The sequence below is a fragment of the Lactuca sativa genome, chromosome 5 (assembly GCF_002870075.4).
Source record: "Lactuca sativa cultivar Salinas chromosome 5, Lsat_Salinas_v11, whole genome shotgun sequence".
NCBI classification, from domain to species: domain Eukaryota; kingdom Viridiplantae; phylum Streptophyta; class Magnoliopsida; order Asterales; family Asteraceae; genus Lactuca; species Lactuca sativa.
Window position 1 is genome coordinate 65,093,721 of NC_056627.2, and position 16,281 is coordinate 65,110,001.

General features: G+C 36.5%; 1 protein-coding gene across 1 annotated transcript; it reads right to left on the reverse strand.

Moving 5' to 3' along the window:
• Positions 1 to 12,954: 12,954 nt before the first annotated feature.
• LOC111880397 (uncharacterized) lies at positions 12,955 to 13,590 on the reverse strand. Its single transcript, XM_023876826.1, has one exon. It carries the CDS (start codon positions 13,588 to 13,590, stop codon positions 12,955 to 12,957), a length of 636 nt encoding a protein of 211 aa, XP_023732594.1.
• Between the last annotated feature and the right edge of the window lie 2,691 nt (positions 13,591 to 16,281).

Here is a 16,281-nt window from a genome sequence, read left to right on the forward strand (position 1 = left end):
TTCAAATTCTTCCACTAGTAGTAGTTTCTTTATATGATTATATATATATAGCTCTACTAAATTTTACTATTTATTTATTTAAAAGAAGAAAAAATAAAAGAGCAGTATTTATTTAATCAGGGAATTGAAAAAAGATTTTTAATTTAGATTTCATTGGGATTGTCCAAGCTATATTCTTTTAGGTTTTCAAGACCCTTATGAAGCTACTAAATAAAAGTTGTTTAGAACATGGAAGTGGAGTGGAGTACAAACCCTTTTACCAGTCTGAAAGTAGGGTACATTATGCTTCTCTTGTTGTACATTATGCTTTTCTTGTTGTACATTGTTATGTAGAGAGACAGAGTGTTGAAACAAATGGGTATAGTCACTATAGTCAAATAGTGAGATATGATTATTGGTTTCACTAATGTCTTGTTACACCATCGAGTCATCGACAAACTAACTTATAATAATAAGTTATTTTATAAAATATTATAAATTATTTTTAAGATTTTAATCATTTCATCAAATATTAAATTGTAATAAACTTAGCTTATAAGTTAATTTATTTTTGCCAAAAAGAACTTTAGAATAATCGAAATTTGTGATCTTTATAGACATATCCTAAGGGTGGTTTTAGTAAACAAACTATAATAATAAGAATTTATGTGGGGTTTTGGAGATCTTATAAGAAAATGTTGGGGTTAATAGACCCATGTTGCAACAAGTGGCCACAAAATGACACGGTATGGGTATGCAAATGATCGATATGATTATACATGACATGATGTAGAAATGAAAAAAGATAAATCTTTAAACCGACACAATAAAAAAGATGAAAGACAATACAATATATAAGTCAATGTAACACATATGATTTCTAAAAGGTTTCCTTGGTCTAATAATTAAGTATCACGTTCACAATATATTGGGTATGCATTCCCTTCAAAGAATAATCTTTGTAAATTACATCTAAACTATTAAAACATGTTAAAATAATATTCAAAAATTAATCACTACATACTTTGTTAAGAGGGTCGTTGTTGTCTGTCTGTACTAAGTGCATAAGTGAAAGGGGCAATGAGAAATTAAGGAGAAACTATATGGTTGCATCATATGATCAAATGATGTGTATGTATGATGAAATGAGGGAGAAAGGATTTTAGATTGTTACATCAAGGTAGATTGAAGACATTGTTCAACATAATTGGGGAACTCTATTAGTTTATAATTGAGAGAGATCGATTTGAAGTGATTTTAGTGTCGTTTGGTATGATGCTACAAAAGCATCCTAATTCCAAAATAAATACTACCTTGTTACCATTATTGTTCAAACGAGACATATGAAACATAAAATAATAACTTTGTGGAAATAATGTATATAGTGTTTCCATCACCTCGACCTCCTTAATTGCATACCAATGATTCTCTATCGATATTTATTCCCGTTTAATAATTAAATTAAAAGGATTAATAATTCTTACAAGGTACAAAACATCTCATCTTAATTTTGCGGATGTTACAACACTCTTTAAAATAAATAAATAAATAAAAATAAAAATCTAAAAGCACAAACTAAATAACTCTAAAATAATCAAAATAAAAGGAAAAATAAACTCCCTCCTAGCTAAAATTCCTAACATAAACTATCCCAAAATTAACACAAAATACTTCAAAAACCTCATCTCACAAATAAACTCGAAATGGGCACACTTGAGAAAGATGATAAGTCCAACCAGACCACCACACCAAAATGTACACATACACCTGGATTGGTAATAATAACTTCCACGTCATTGTAAGACGTTGATTTGTTCTCTGTCGATCCATGTCAATTTTAAAAGGCAGAATTTTAGCATCAGACAACCTATCTAATTTATTTGGAAGAACCGTAGAGTAAAAAACTGTAGCATCCCCATTTGGCACGTATCACAATATTGTCTGTTTTGGGCTCCTCACACGAGAAATTCCCAGGGGGTCACTCATCCCTGAATCACTCTCGCCTAGGCACGCTATTTTCAAAGGCTGATTTTTAGCATCAGACACCTTATCTAATTTATTTGGAAGAACCGTAGACTAAAAAATTGCAGCATCCACATTTGGCACGTATCACAATATTGTCCACTTTGGGCTCCTCACATGAGAACTTCCCAGGGGGTCATCCATCCCTGAATCGCTCTCGCCCGGGCACGCTTAACTGCAGAGTTCTTATGAGATTTGTTGCCCTCACGGCTTTAAAATGTGTTGTGACAGAGAAGGTATCCATACCACTTTTAAGGAATGCTGGATTCTCCTTCCCAACCGATGTCGATCAGGTGCAACTAACATGCCCGCCTTCAACACCCCCCCCCCCCCCATTATAAGTTTCAACATCCTCGTTGAACACATCGACCGCTACCCTAGCTCTAATACCATTTGTAACAACCCCCCCCCCCCCCCTCCCCTTTGGCACGTATCACAATATTGTCCATTTTGGGCTCCCAACACGAAAACTTCCCACGGGGTCACCCATCCATGGATTGCTCTCGCCCCGACATGCTTTACTGCAGAGTTCTTATATGATCTATTGTCCTCACGGCTTTAAATGTTTTGTGATAGAGAAGATATCAACACCCCTTATAAGGAAGGATTAGTTCTCTTTCCCAACCGATGTGTGATCAAGTGCAACCCACCTTCGTGACAACGTTAACCTTCCTTAAAATGGGTGTGGATACCTTCTATGTCACAACGCGTTTTAAAGTCGTAAGGGCAATAGATCTCATAAGAACTTTGCAGTTAAGCGTGCCCGGACGAGAGCGATTCAGGGATGGGTGACCTCCTGGGAAGTTCTCGTGTCGGGAGCCCAAAGCGGACAATATTGTGATAAGTGTCAAGGGGGGGGGGGGGGGGGTTGTTACAAATGGTATCAGAGTCGGGGCACGAGTCGATGTGTTCGATGGGGACGTCAAACCCTATAACTGGGGGTAAAAGTGGGTTGCACCTGATCCCGCATCGGTTGGGAAGGAGAACTAAACATTCCTTATAATGAGTGTTGATACCTTCTCTATCTTAACGTGTTTTAAAGTCATAAGGGCAGTAGATACCATAACAACTCTATAGTTAAGCATGCCCAGACGAAAACAATCCAGGGTTGGGTGACCCCTTGGAAGTTTTCGTGTCGAGAGCCCAAAACGGACAATATTGTGATACGTGTCAAAGAGAGGTGTTACAAAAATTATATAGTTTTTAACCAACAAAATATTTATCAAAGTAGTACTATATTTCTTAAAGATGAAATTTAATTTGGCTTTCATGCTTAAAGGATAAAAGCGTGAATTGCATTAACAGTTAAAAGTGCGACTAGGAGAGTTTTATCCCATTATTTCCATATAACGAAGTATCTAAATAACGTGAGGCATGGTTTGGCGGCAATGTCAAATTTAAGTCATGGCAAGTTTTGGCGAACCATAGAATTTTCTAAGACGTGACTATTTTATATATATATTAAAAAAGATAAATCATATACTTATTGAATTTTATCAAAGATATCAAGTTTTAATAGTGTTATATTAATATTTAATATAAAAAAGTTAACAAAAACTCAATTAATTTAGACCAAGTCAGAAAAAAAAAAGGCCTTGAAAAAAACTTGCACCATAACGCGATATGACACGCCTTGACACATTATTTGAGTGTCACGTTTAATAAACTTGTCTTAGACGTTTTCGTAACGGCTACACCACGTATTGCACCATGACACACGTTTTAGAACCATGCCTATAACTACACCGTACTCCTTTTCCTTATTTTCACACAATTGCCGTTAAATATAAAGACCTACCCTTTTACAAAAAATAATAAATAAAATAAAAATAAATAATTTCTTTTTTGTGTTCACTATCCCAAAGACCGTTGGAGTACCATGAATAACTATTAGTAAGTAGTCCATTGTTTAAAGGCCTACAGTAACTGGACACATTATTGGGGTATTGGGTTGCGGACTACCATTATTTACTAGTTTTGAATAGTATATGATTTGGGCTCCCTTTGAGCCCATACTATAACTCATAATTAAAAGTTCTTGCTTCTAAATTATGTGTAGTGTGGACTTAAGGATCCATTGAATAATCAATATATAATATCACAAGTTGACAAGCCTAGTGAATTAAGAAATCCTAACATTGTTAAAGTTTTGAGAAAAGACAATTATCCATGGTTCTGGTCCAACGAATCTTTGTTTTGTAAATAAATATTATTTAAGGCTGCCACCAAATAAACTTAATTAAGACATTCTTGATGTATCATTTATTCATTTAGTTGTCTTTGTTTTCTTTCATTATATATATATATATATATATATATATATATATATATATATATATATATATATATTTATATAAGATTATCATCATTAACAAAATGAAACAGTAATAAGTTTATATTAAATACTCTTTTTTATTTTTAATTTTGTTGTCCTTATATTCTTGTATATATCATCGTAATCATTTAAATCTCACCCGACACGAGTATTAGAAGGAAGTTGTGTATCCATTTGAGCATGTTTTTGTTCTTTTTATTGCTTCTCCTCCAAGGAAGGCGGTTGCTTCGAATTTTTTCCATCTTGGACTAGATGATAACACTTTACAAGAGACAAGAGTCATTAAATTTGATGTATTTCTAGTTTCATTGAGATACAAATGCAAAACCTCTTAAATAATTTCTTTGTCACCTTGACCTCTTCTCGTTTGGGTTTATAGGGTGTTGTATAACTCGTTCATCTTCAAAACACATTTTGCGATTATCTCATCACTTTGAATATAGTTGGTTTTTATTACGATAGTCATCACCTTCACCTAAATCTTTGCGAACTCTTTCAAGAAGGCATAGCTAGAAATAGTAATCAGTTATGCATTTCCTAACTTTGAATGCTATGAAATGTTAACCCAATATTGTATCAACACTAACTCTTCTATCGGAGTCCACGCTTTAGCTTCCCCCCCCCCCCCCCCCCTTTATATCTTACATCGGTTGTTTTTCGTTTGCGATGTGGAGGGGTGAGGGGGATCGAGTATTTCTTACGATTTCGTCATCCGAGTCATCAAGGCTTTAGGTTTGAGGATGGTAGAGTGGGGTTTGGCTTTGGGTTTGAGAGTGATATGGTGGGGGTGTAACACCCTGAATTCAGAAGATCTAGAAAGGACAGAAAAACCTCAAAATCAAGAAGCGACTCGCCGAGTTGATGGGATGACTTGACGAGTAGGAGCGGGATTTGGGCCACGGGTTAAGTGACCTACTCGACGAGTCGGGGGACCGACATGACGAGTTGTTCTGGGTTTGGAAAACCCTAAATTCGGGACTTGGTACCCTATTTAAGGATCTTATTCCCCTTCTCTTGGTCTCATCTCCAGCCTCCAAGACCAGAACCCTAGATCTCAAAACCCTAATGCTTGTGAGCCATTTTTTAGAGTATTTTGTGTTATTGAAGTCAAGAAAAAGAAGAGGATGATGGGTTATGAGCATTCTAACACCCCCTAAGTGTACATGCAACCCTAGAAAACCTTGGATCTATGTTTGTCTAAAATACATGCAAAATTTGATTTCCAAGGTTCATAATCCTATCTAGCATACATGGGGACTTTTATCATAAAAGATAGCTAGAATTACATACCTTGTAGTTGATTTGATTCCTTGAAAAACCTTGAGAGCCTAGCACCCCAAGTGTGATGCCTCAAATGCTTCACACAACACCAAATGATTTGGAATAACTTTAGAGAATGTATAACACTTGTAAAAATCGTCTTGCCCTCTCTTGTTCTTAGTGTAGCCCATTTTAGTGAGTATCATGTTCCTTATATAATGTGTCACATCTAGGGTTACACCATGTAAACCCTAATGTGACATGACTCTTCATTTCCATGACCCATGGGTTTGTAGCTCCTATGGAGCATCCTATGGGTTTAACCCAACTTGATAATCCATGGAGCCTTTTAGCCCACTATACAAGTTATGGATGATTTACATAATCAACCCATATATTTAATTAGTCATATTTTGATCACTTAATTAATTCCAAATTAATTCTTGATCAATACTAATTAAATAATACTATTAATATATTAGAACTTATAATATATTAATAAACCACAAGTGTTATTTCTATCATTTAGTCTATCCAAATGCATGATGTCATGCAACCCAAATGGACCATGTCGGGTCGGGTCAAGTACATACCAAATATAGTTATGGACTTAGACACCTTATCCAATAGTCTCCCACTTGGATAAGTCTAATAACTATATCTATAAGTATGACTTCGGGAACCGATCAACAATCGTAGCTCTTTCAAGGTCTCTCAGAATTGAGAAGATGATGATACGCCATTTAAGAGAAGTGATCATATAATCCTCTGTTCTAGATATCAGCCGGACAAATACATGGAATGATGTCTTACTTATTATCCAATAGTTTGTTTCCCGATTTCCGATTTTTTTGACATAGAACTAAATTGAACACATCAATTCGGTTCTGACCCGTCCCGATACATAGGTCAAAACAAAATCATCGCAGGGCCCAAATATCGCTTCTAATCCAAGAAGGAACAAATAAACTTCGACTCATATGCTTATTCTACTACTTGTTGAATCACACACAAAAGTATGTTTTATAACATCGAGTTACCAATGTGGTTTCATACTATCAATGCATAACCAACTCACAGGCAATAAGTCATATCTCTAGGTTGAAGAGTTATATGATATTACCGTCTCACGATCACTCGAGATAAATTCCATGAAGTGATACCAGTGAGCGTGGGTTGAATCCAATGCTCAGAACTTATGAGCACTCATGAGTATTGTAGCCATGTCCAACAACTTAGACCTCTGCAACCAACTCATGACAGTCTTGATTCATACCTACTTCCAACATATGAGCGACTGTGGAGAATTCAAATAATATGATATACCAAACATAATTATTCTGGAAGTCAAAACATGCAAAAGAAATATAGTAAACGATTGACAAAAGATAGAAACACTTTACTCATAAATAAACACACTTTTTATTCATCCTCAAATGTCAATTACACTTTACAAATTTCAAAATTATCTAACTACTAAAACTAATATCATCCTTCAGCCCTATCCTACGAGCATGTTGGAGATTCTTAGCCCGACTCAGTCCCTTCGTGAGGGGATCTGCTGGGTTCTCATCCGATGATACCCTCTTTGCCACGAGGAGTCCTTATTCTATTCGATATCTGATGATATGGTATTTTCTGTTGATGTGTCTGGATCTCCCATGATCCTTTGGTTTCTTAGCTAAGGCAAATGCACTTTCACTATCATAGAAAATTTCCATTGGATCCTTTATAGCTGGTACAACTCAAAGGTCTCCAATGAAGTTCTTCAGCCATATCGCCTCCTTTGCTGCCTCGCTTGCCGTCACACCCAGGCCGTCGGCGGAAACACCGGTTGGTGTAACGTCATTCTTCGTATCACAGTTATATAACATACATTGAACAGTACTAAAGAAAATACATACCTTTATTGATGATTGAAAGTTACATTATTGTTTTCCTAGTACCTATTACATAATATCCAACTATAGCATACTTCTTAATGAATAGAAAGATAATAGTAAAACTTCTCCTGTTCGAATACATACCAGCTTTTCAAGTTCCTGAAAACACATGCATTTTAAAATACGTCAACATAAAGTTGGTGAGTTCACAGGCTTTGACTCCATATAAAAATAATACTTTTTATGAGTTCAAAAGTATAGTTTTGAAAGTATCATTTTGACTCTCCAACGTTTAGTATATATATCAGGAATAATAGTCTACTTATCAAATAAGTGTTATACCTAAATGTTCCTTGAACCTAGGGTATAAGTAGGGGAACTTATACTTAACATTAATACTTGTATAACGACAAAGTATAATGTTTCTAACAAATTGCTACCATGATCTTGTAACCGCTGCTATGACACAATACCTCTGATAAAATACTCTCATGATTTCCATGAGAAACAATACACTCATGATTTCCATGAGAACAATACCGCACGCTTCATCGACGCCAAAACAATAACAAGTAAAAGGATAGTTTGTCACTCGCTTATAGTTGACTGTAGCTCACAATCACAAGTGGGGTTGTCAACCCGTATACTAATTATACACGACTTCCTCGCTCACACGGGATTAACGGTTACAGTTTAGAGGATTTCCGCTAAAATCCCCAATCTTAGTTGATGAATACAATTACTCATGTAGACTTCAACAGCTTCCTATAGCTCTAACAAAAAAAAAGCATATTCATGTCTAAAACCCTAAGTTACTAGACTATGCTTTTAAACATTACTCCTAACTTCATAACATTTAGGCAGTATAACAACTATAACTTGAAGTAAAACCAGGTTTTATCTTAACATAAAACCAATAACAACAACAACACATAACATAACAAGTTTTATATCGACATAAAACCAACAATAACAACGTACATACTTTTTAACATATAGAACTTCCAAATATAACTTCGGAACTATATCGCACACAACATATATAGAATCTTAAGTATAGCTCAAGATCTACATTAATATATTTCTATAACAATAGCATGCTAAAAAGTTGACAATAGTTGTATATATTCAAAATATTATATTTAGAACAACTATATCCCGGTTAATATAAATGTCTATGTTGATATTAGTACACTATTATATAGACATAATATTATCGTATATACAATATTTAGCATGCATTTTCCCCCGAAAATATTAGAAAGTGGGGCCGTGAAACTCACCCTAGTAGCGTGATTTTATGTAATCTAAGCAGAAACGATCAGCATACAAGGTCGTCGGGGCTCGTGATGCAAGATGGCTTCAGCAAAGGAGAGAGGAGAAAAAAGTTTAGGTGTAAGAATGGCTGAAGTCGGACCTACTATTTATAGTAGGGGTTTTTGACCCCCACGTCGTGACTTAGGATCTTATCCTCGTAGACTTGCAATTTGCGTTCCTAGCTTCGGAAGGTGTCACAATTCCAGTTTCACGTTGTGAATTTGATGTCCACGTCGTGGGGATTGAACTTATCCCCTTTGTAGCCTCGTCACGCACCTTTTAGATCCGAAAATGTGTTCTAGACTACTTTTACGTCGTGACTTTAAGGTTCACGTCGTGAATCCAGACAGCTAGGATTTCCTGCCACGTGTCATGATCTCAGACAGCTGTATCTTCAGAAGGTCATAACTTTTGCATACGAACTCCGTTCTTGACGTTCTTTATATGCACGCGTAGGTATTTATGAGTAATACAACTATCTTTTAGACTCCAATAGCTAATTCTAAGTCTATGTTAAATTCCTCTTATTATAGAGATTTATAGTGTTCAGTTTATCATAACTTCTTCATGTGAAGTCAGATTCAGACGTTCTCTATATTTTTGGAATTGTATGGGCGTATACTTTGAGTTGTATCATAAATAAAGTTCATATTTGTATTAGAATTTATCATCAAATACATAGTTCATTTATCACATTACATGATTGGCATAATCACATGTGATTGTTATTGACCTATTTTGACTAGTGTTGCATTCTCCCCCCGTTAGAACAATTTCGTCGCAAAATTTATGTTGTGGATAGGGTTTTGTCAAATAGTTGGGGGTATTTTTCTTTCATCTGATCTTCACGTTCCCAAGTAAAGTCAGGTCCTCGTAAAGATTTCCATTGAACTTTCACTATGTGAATACGACTTTGCTTTAATCGTTTGACTTCTCGATCCATGATCTCGACGGGTTCTTCTACGAAGTTGAGTTTGGTATTGACTTGTATCTCGTCGCGAGGTACAACAAAAGTGTCATCGGATAGACATCTTTTGAGATTTGATATGTGAAAAACATCGTGTACATTACTTAGCTCTTGAAGCAACTTGAGTTGGTATGCGTCAGGACCAATTCTTGCTAGAATTTCTAAAGGTCCTATATATTGTGGGTTTAGTTTACCTCATTTCTTGAATCGAATTACACCTTTCCAAGGAGATACCTTCAACATTACTTTATCTCCAACTTGGAATTCTAAAGGCTTACGTCTTACGTCAGCATAACTCTTTTGACGATCACGTGCAACCTTTAATCGATCCTTAATTTGCATGATCTTTTCAGTTGTATCGTGGATTATTTCTGGTCCAATACGTAAGGTATCGCCTGTACATTCTCTGGCCATTTGTGTATCTCCAACTTCTACCCAACATATTGGGGAACGACATTTTTGTCCATAAAGAGCCTCAAACGGTGCAACCTTGATGCTGGTGTGATGACTATTGTTGTAGGAAAACTCAATTAATGGTAAATGAGTATCACATGCATTTCCAAAGTCTATTACACAAGCTCAGAGCATGTCTTCTAAAGTCTGAATGGTTCTCTCACTCTGACCATCAGTCTGTGGATGGTAAGCTGTACTCATATCTAGACGTGTTCCTAAGGATTTTTGTAGAGATTGCCAAAATCGGGAAGTGAATTTACTATCTCGGTCAGAAATAATAGAACTTGGAACTCCATGCAATCTAACAATTTCCTTAAGATAAACTCTAGTCAGCTTTTCCATCTTTTCGTTCTCCTTAATTGGTAAGAAATTGGAGGACTTAGTCAACCTATCTACTATTACCCAAATAGTGTCGAACCCACTAGGAATTTTAGGTAACTTAGTGATGAAGTCCATTGATATCTGCTCCCATTTCTATTCAGGTATTTCCGGTTGTTGAAGTAAACCTGAAGGCTTTTGATGCCATGCCTTTACTCTAGAACAAGTCAAGCATTTGCTTACATAAGTAGCAATTTCTGCCTTCATGTTTGGCCACCAATAATGTACTTTTAAACCTAAGTACATTTTTTCAGAGCCTGGATGCACGGAATATCTGAACTTGTCGGCTTCTTATAAGACCAAGTCCCTGACTCCACCAAACTTAGGTGTCCAAATTCGGTTCATAAAGTGTCGCGTTCCGTCATCTCTTTGTATAAGTTGCTTTTCCATTCCTCGCAAAGCTTTGTTCTTGATGTTTTCTTCTTTTAGAGCCTCAAGTTGAGCTTCTGTAATTTGTGCGGTAAAGTTAGAATGGATAGTTATAGTTAATGCTCGTACCCAACAAGGTTTAATATATTATTTTCGGCTCAAGGCATCTGCTACCACGTTTGCCTTTCCGAGATGATAACGAATATCACATTCGTACTCATTCAACAATTCGACCCATCTTCGTTGTCTCATATTAAGGTCTTTCTGGTCGAAGATATGCTGGAGACTCTTGTGGTCGGTAAAAATAGTACACTTAGTACCGTATAAGTAATGCCTCCAGATTTTTAGTACAAAAACTACAACTCCCAATTCAAGATCATGGGTAGTGTAATTATTCTCATGCACCTTAAGTTGTCGTGATGCGTAGGCGATAACCTTTCCTCTTTGCATCAACACACATCCCAATCCTTGGTTTGAAGCGTTGCAATATACGACGAAATCTTCTCTCCCCTCTGGAAGGGATAGGATTGGTGCACTACACAACATTTGCTTTAGTTTCTGAAAAGCAGCTTCTTTTTTGTCTTCCTAATTGAACTTCGTATTCTTCTGGGTTAGTGTTGTAAGCAGCTTGGCTATTTTGGAGAAATTCTCTATGAATCTGCAGTAATAGCCAGAAAGTCCTAGGAATTGACGCACTTCTGTTGGCGTCTTTGGTGCTTCCTAATTCCTGGTTGCTTCAACTTTGGATGGGTCAACATGAATTCCTTCGTTGCTAACTACATGACCTAAAAATTGTACTTCTCTAATCCGAAACTCACATTTTGAGAATTTGGCGTACAACTTTTCTTTTCTTAGTAGTTCCAAGATTATTTTCAGGTGTTGACCATGTTCTTCCTTGGTTCATGAATATATCAATATACCATCGATACATACTATCACGAATTTATCCAAGTATGGTTTGCAAACACTATTCATGAGATCCATAAACACTGCTAGGGCATTGGTCAATCCAAAAGACATAACTAAGAACTCATAATGACCATAACGAGTTCTAGATGTTGTTTTTGGAATGTCGTCTTCTTGTACTCTGAGTTGATGGTATCCTGATCTGAGATCTATTTTTGAGTAGTAGCTGGATCCTTGCATTTGATCAAATAAATCATCAATTCTCGGAAACGGATAACGATTCTTGATCGTTAGTTTGTTCAGCTCCCGATAATCAATACACATTCGAAAGGATCCGTCCTTCTTCTTGACAAACAAGATTGGTGCTCTCCAAGGTGAAAAACTTGGTCGGATAAAGCCTTTGTCAAGAAGTTCTTGTAGTTGGCTAGACAATTCTTGCATTTCAGATGGAGCCAACCGACAAGGAGATTCCGCTATCAGTGTTGCTCCTGGAATTAAGTCGATTCGAAACTTGACTTGCCAGATGGGAGGTATTCCAGGTAGATCTTCAGGAAACACGTTAGGAAATCACATACTTGAGGTATGTCCTTGATTTCTTTTGTCTTTCTCTTCCTATATACAATGTGGGATAACAATACACTACATTTCTTATGTAGATATTTCTGGGCCTTAGTACAAGAGATGACTTTGAGGTTCTTCCCAGATTTATCACCATAGATAATCAGGGCTTCGCTGTTTGGTAAGGATAGTCGTATGACTTTCTCATGACATAGAATTTCGGCGCGGTGTGAAGATAACCAATCCATGCCAATTATGACATCAAAACTACCGACAAGCATTAGCATGAGGTTGACGTGAAAAAGGTAGTTATTAAGAGTTAACAGACAGTTTTCTAGGATTTCATGTGTTTTCTCAATTTGACTGTTAGCGATTTCTACTTCATAGATTTATTTTAATCTGCTAGACTTATGACTTAACAATTTTCTAAACGTCGGAGTTATCAAACTTCGATCTGCTCTAGAGTCGAAGAGAATAGTAGCATATAAATTATCTATAAGAAACATACCAGATACGACCGAAGGGTCCTAGATAGCCTCTCTGCTTCCGATCATAAACACCCTACCACGTCCTATGCCTCCTTGACTCTTTAACTTTGGACATTCTTTCTTGATGTGTCCAACCTCCCCACACTCATAGCACTTTCTTCCTTCACCATGGCCTGCTCCAATATTTGTTCCCTGATTCACTGTTGCAGGTGTTGCGCTCCTACAGTAACTAGCAGTATGCCCCTTTTTCTTGCACTTCGTGCAGACAAAATAGTCACCTGGATGGTGACGGTTGCACTGATTACACCATGAAGATTTTGGCTGCGTAGGTACTGTTGTCGTGGCTGCATAATTGGTTGCCACTTCTTGTCTTTTCTCAGATGATTGTTTGGGATTTTTCCTATTAAACTTGCGCTTGTTTGTCCTAGATTTGGGAGACTCAGCCTTTGAGACCACTTCTATTCCTTGGATCTCTATGAGGGTTAGTTGATGAGCTATCCTCTTGGTGCTGTCATAAGTCATAGGATTTGATGCGATCACCATGCCTTTAATTTGCGATGCTAAACCCCAGATATATCGCTCAATTTTCTTATATTCAGGGGTTACAAGTGTGGGACGCATTACTGCAAGATCATTAAATCTAGTGGTATAAGCTTTTATCTCTGAACCCTTCATCGTTAGGGTCTACAGTTCTTGTTCCAGTTTATGTATCTCCTCCCTAGAACAATACTCCTCCACTAGCATCATTTTTAGCCCCTCCCATTTCATGGAATTTGTAGTATCAATTCCCATTGTATTTACATGGCTATTCCACCATGTAAGCGCTGCATCAGCGAAAGTACATGCTGCAAATCGTACTTTACAATCGTCTGGACACGTTCTAGCTGTCCCTACATGGCCTTCATTTCAAACTCCATCTCTTGTGACATTAGATAGAGCCGCAAAAATTCTTTGAGCTATGATTTCTTCAAGTTGTACTGTACTTATTGGGGGGTTTGGTTCTGGTGGTTGTTGTGGTGTTGATCATTGGTTAGGGTTTAGCCGAGCACTACTCCTTCTAGGCATTTTGTTTTAGTTCCTATTATAAATAACAAGAATTTTATGAGTTTTGTTAGTCAGTTAATACACGAGTACTAAATACTTCAATTATTCTTCAAAGTGTAAACATAAGGATAACACAATGATTACTGTAAATATATGCTTCATATTATTATTGGTGGTTACATCAGTTTATTTAGACTTATAAGAGAAAAGTTTCTATAAACATTACAAAATTTGCACGGTTTTCTACATCCTTGCTATAAACTTTACTCTTCTTGCCTTAACTCGTATGGTTTTCTATATTTACACAACCACTAGTTTTAGCTTATCTACCAGAAACCTAAGTGATGACCTAGCACGTCAGTGACATTAACCACTTGCTCCTCAATTGCTTGAGTTCTCTACTCAAGACCTCATGTGCGCTCTTCGTTTCTCGAGGTTTGATTGTATAACTCTAACTCTGCAATCCTTGCATCGTGGGTAATCATGTCGTTATAAGCGAAATTTATACAATGATGGACATCCATCACCGATTCCTGATCACGCGTCCTTTGTCCTTCTAGCCTTCGCACTCTTCCGGAGAGATGAGTAGCCCTACCTTCGATAATTTCCATCTTATCTTCAATTTTCATACTTTTCTAAAACAATTGTGATAAGGTATTATCTTCAGAAGACAGTGGGGGATGTGGTCGAGATGATTTACTAGTCGCATACATCTTAGCAGCTCTTTCTTCTGCCACCCACCTATCGATGGTTTGGGCTATCCGTGCAGGTTCATCTTGAACTCTATGACTTCCCGAAGATGTCGCCTTCTGATTCTTCTTAATCCTTTTCCATATTGGTATCGATTTACGTGCTGTGCGTTTCATCTTTGCTCCTCCTGGAACTTGACGGTAAAGAGTGTTCATTGGTGGTAAAGATGATGCCACTGATTCTGTCTCCTCCATTGGTTCGCTTTCTTCCATTGGTTCACTCTCTTCCAATTCGTTGGAAGGTAAAGGTGCTCCATCGTCAGAAGGTATTAGATGAAAGGTGGTTGGATTTATAGGGTAGTAAGGATCGCCTACCACCATGGGGAATGAAACTTCCTCTTCTTTATCCTCGATGATTATCCATTCTCGTGAATGTGCCATGTCGGATTCCTATATATTTTGGATCACCAAGAGTTTAGTCTATCAAATATTTCTCCCAAATTAAATAGTTCATATGATCTGATCATAATAAATATTGTTACGCGCCTACGCCTAGTTGTGATAGGATCTATACACATATAAACTTTAGTTGGAATATTTGATCTAAATCCTTGAGATCAAAAACATTATGGGTATTAAGGTGTATTCTCATCGCGGGTCTGAGTCTTTTTATATGACTCTATATTCTTGTTTATGGTATTAATGCTTTAATTATTGTTTGTTACTTCAGGTCTATCTGATAAGGCACCGGCCAGTCAGGACAGTCAAAAGGGTAGGATCATTTTAGCATATAGCCGTTCTGGAATCCAGCAACCCAAATCGACATATCTATCCTTGTCACCGCTCCCGTAAATAGTCCTTCAGTAGAATAATTAATAATACTTTTTATTATAGGCTAAGGGATATACCTAAACCTAATAGAGTAGACCGTAAACTATAGACGTGCTTTCCTAAGAAAGTACTAGTTCTATATAGTTAATAGCTCTGATACCAATTTCTGTCACACCCCGACCGTCGGCGGAAACACCGGTTGGTGTAACGTCATTCTTCGTATCACAGTTATATAACATACATTGAACAGTACTAAAGAAAATACATACCTTTATTGATGATTGAAAGTTACATTATTATTTTCCTAGTACCTATTACATAATATCCAACTATAGCATACTTCTTAATGAATAGAAAGATAATAGTAAAACTTCTCCTGTTCGAATACATACCAGCTTTTCAAGTTCATGAAAACACATGCATTTTAAAATACGTCAACATAAAGTTGGTGCGTTCACAGGTTTTGACTCCATATAAAAATAATAATTTTTAAGAGTTCAAAAGTATAGTTTTGAAAGTATCATTTTGACTCTCCAACGTTTAGTATATATATCAGGTATAATAGTCTACTTATCAAATAAGTGTTATACCTAAATGTTCCTTGAACCTAGGGTATAAGTAGGGGGAACTTATACCTAACATTAATACTTGTATAACGAAAAAGTATAATGTTTCTAACAAATTGCTACCATGAGCCTGTAACCGCTGCTATGATACAATACCTCTGATAAAATACTCTCATGATTTCCATGAGAAACAATACACTCATGATTTCCATGAGAAACAATACACTCATGATTTC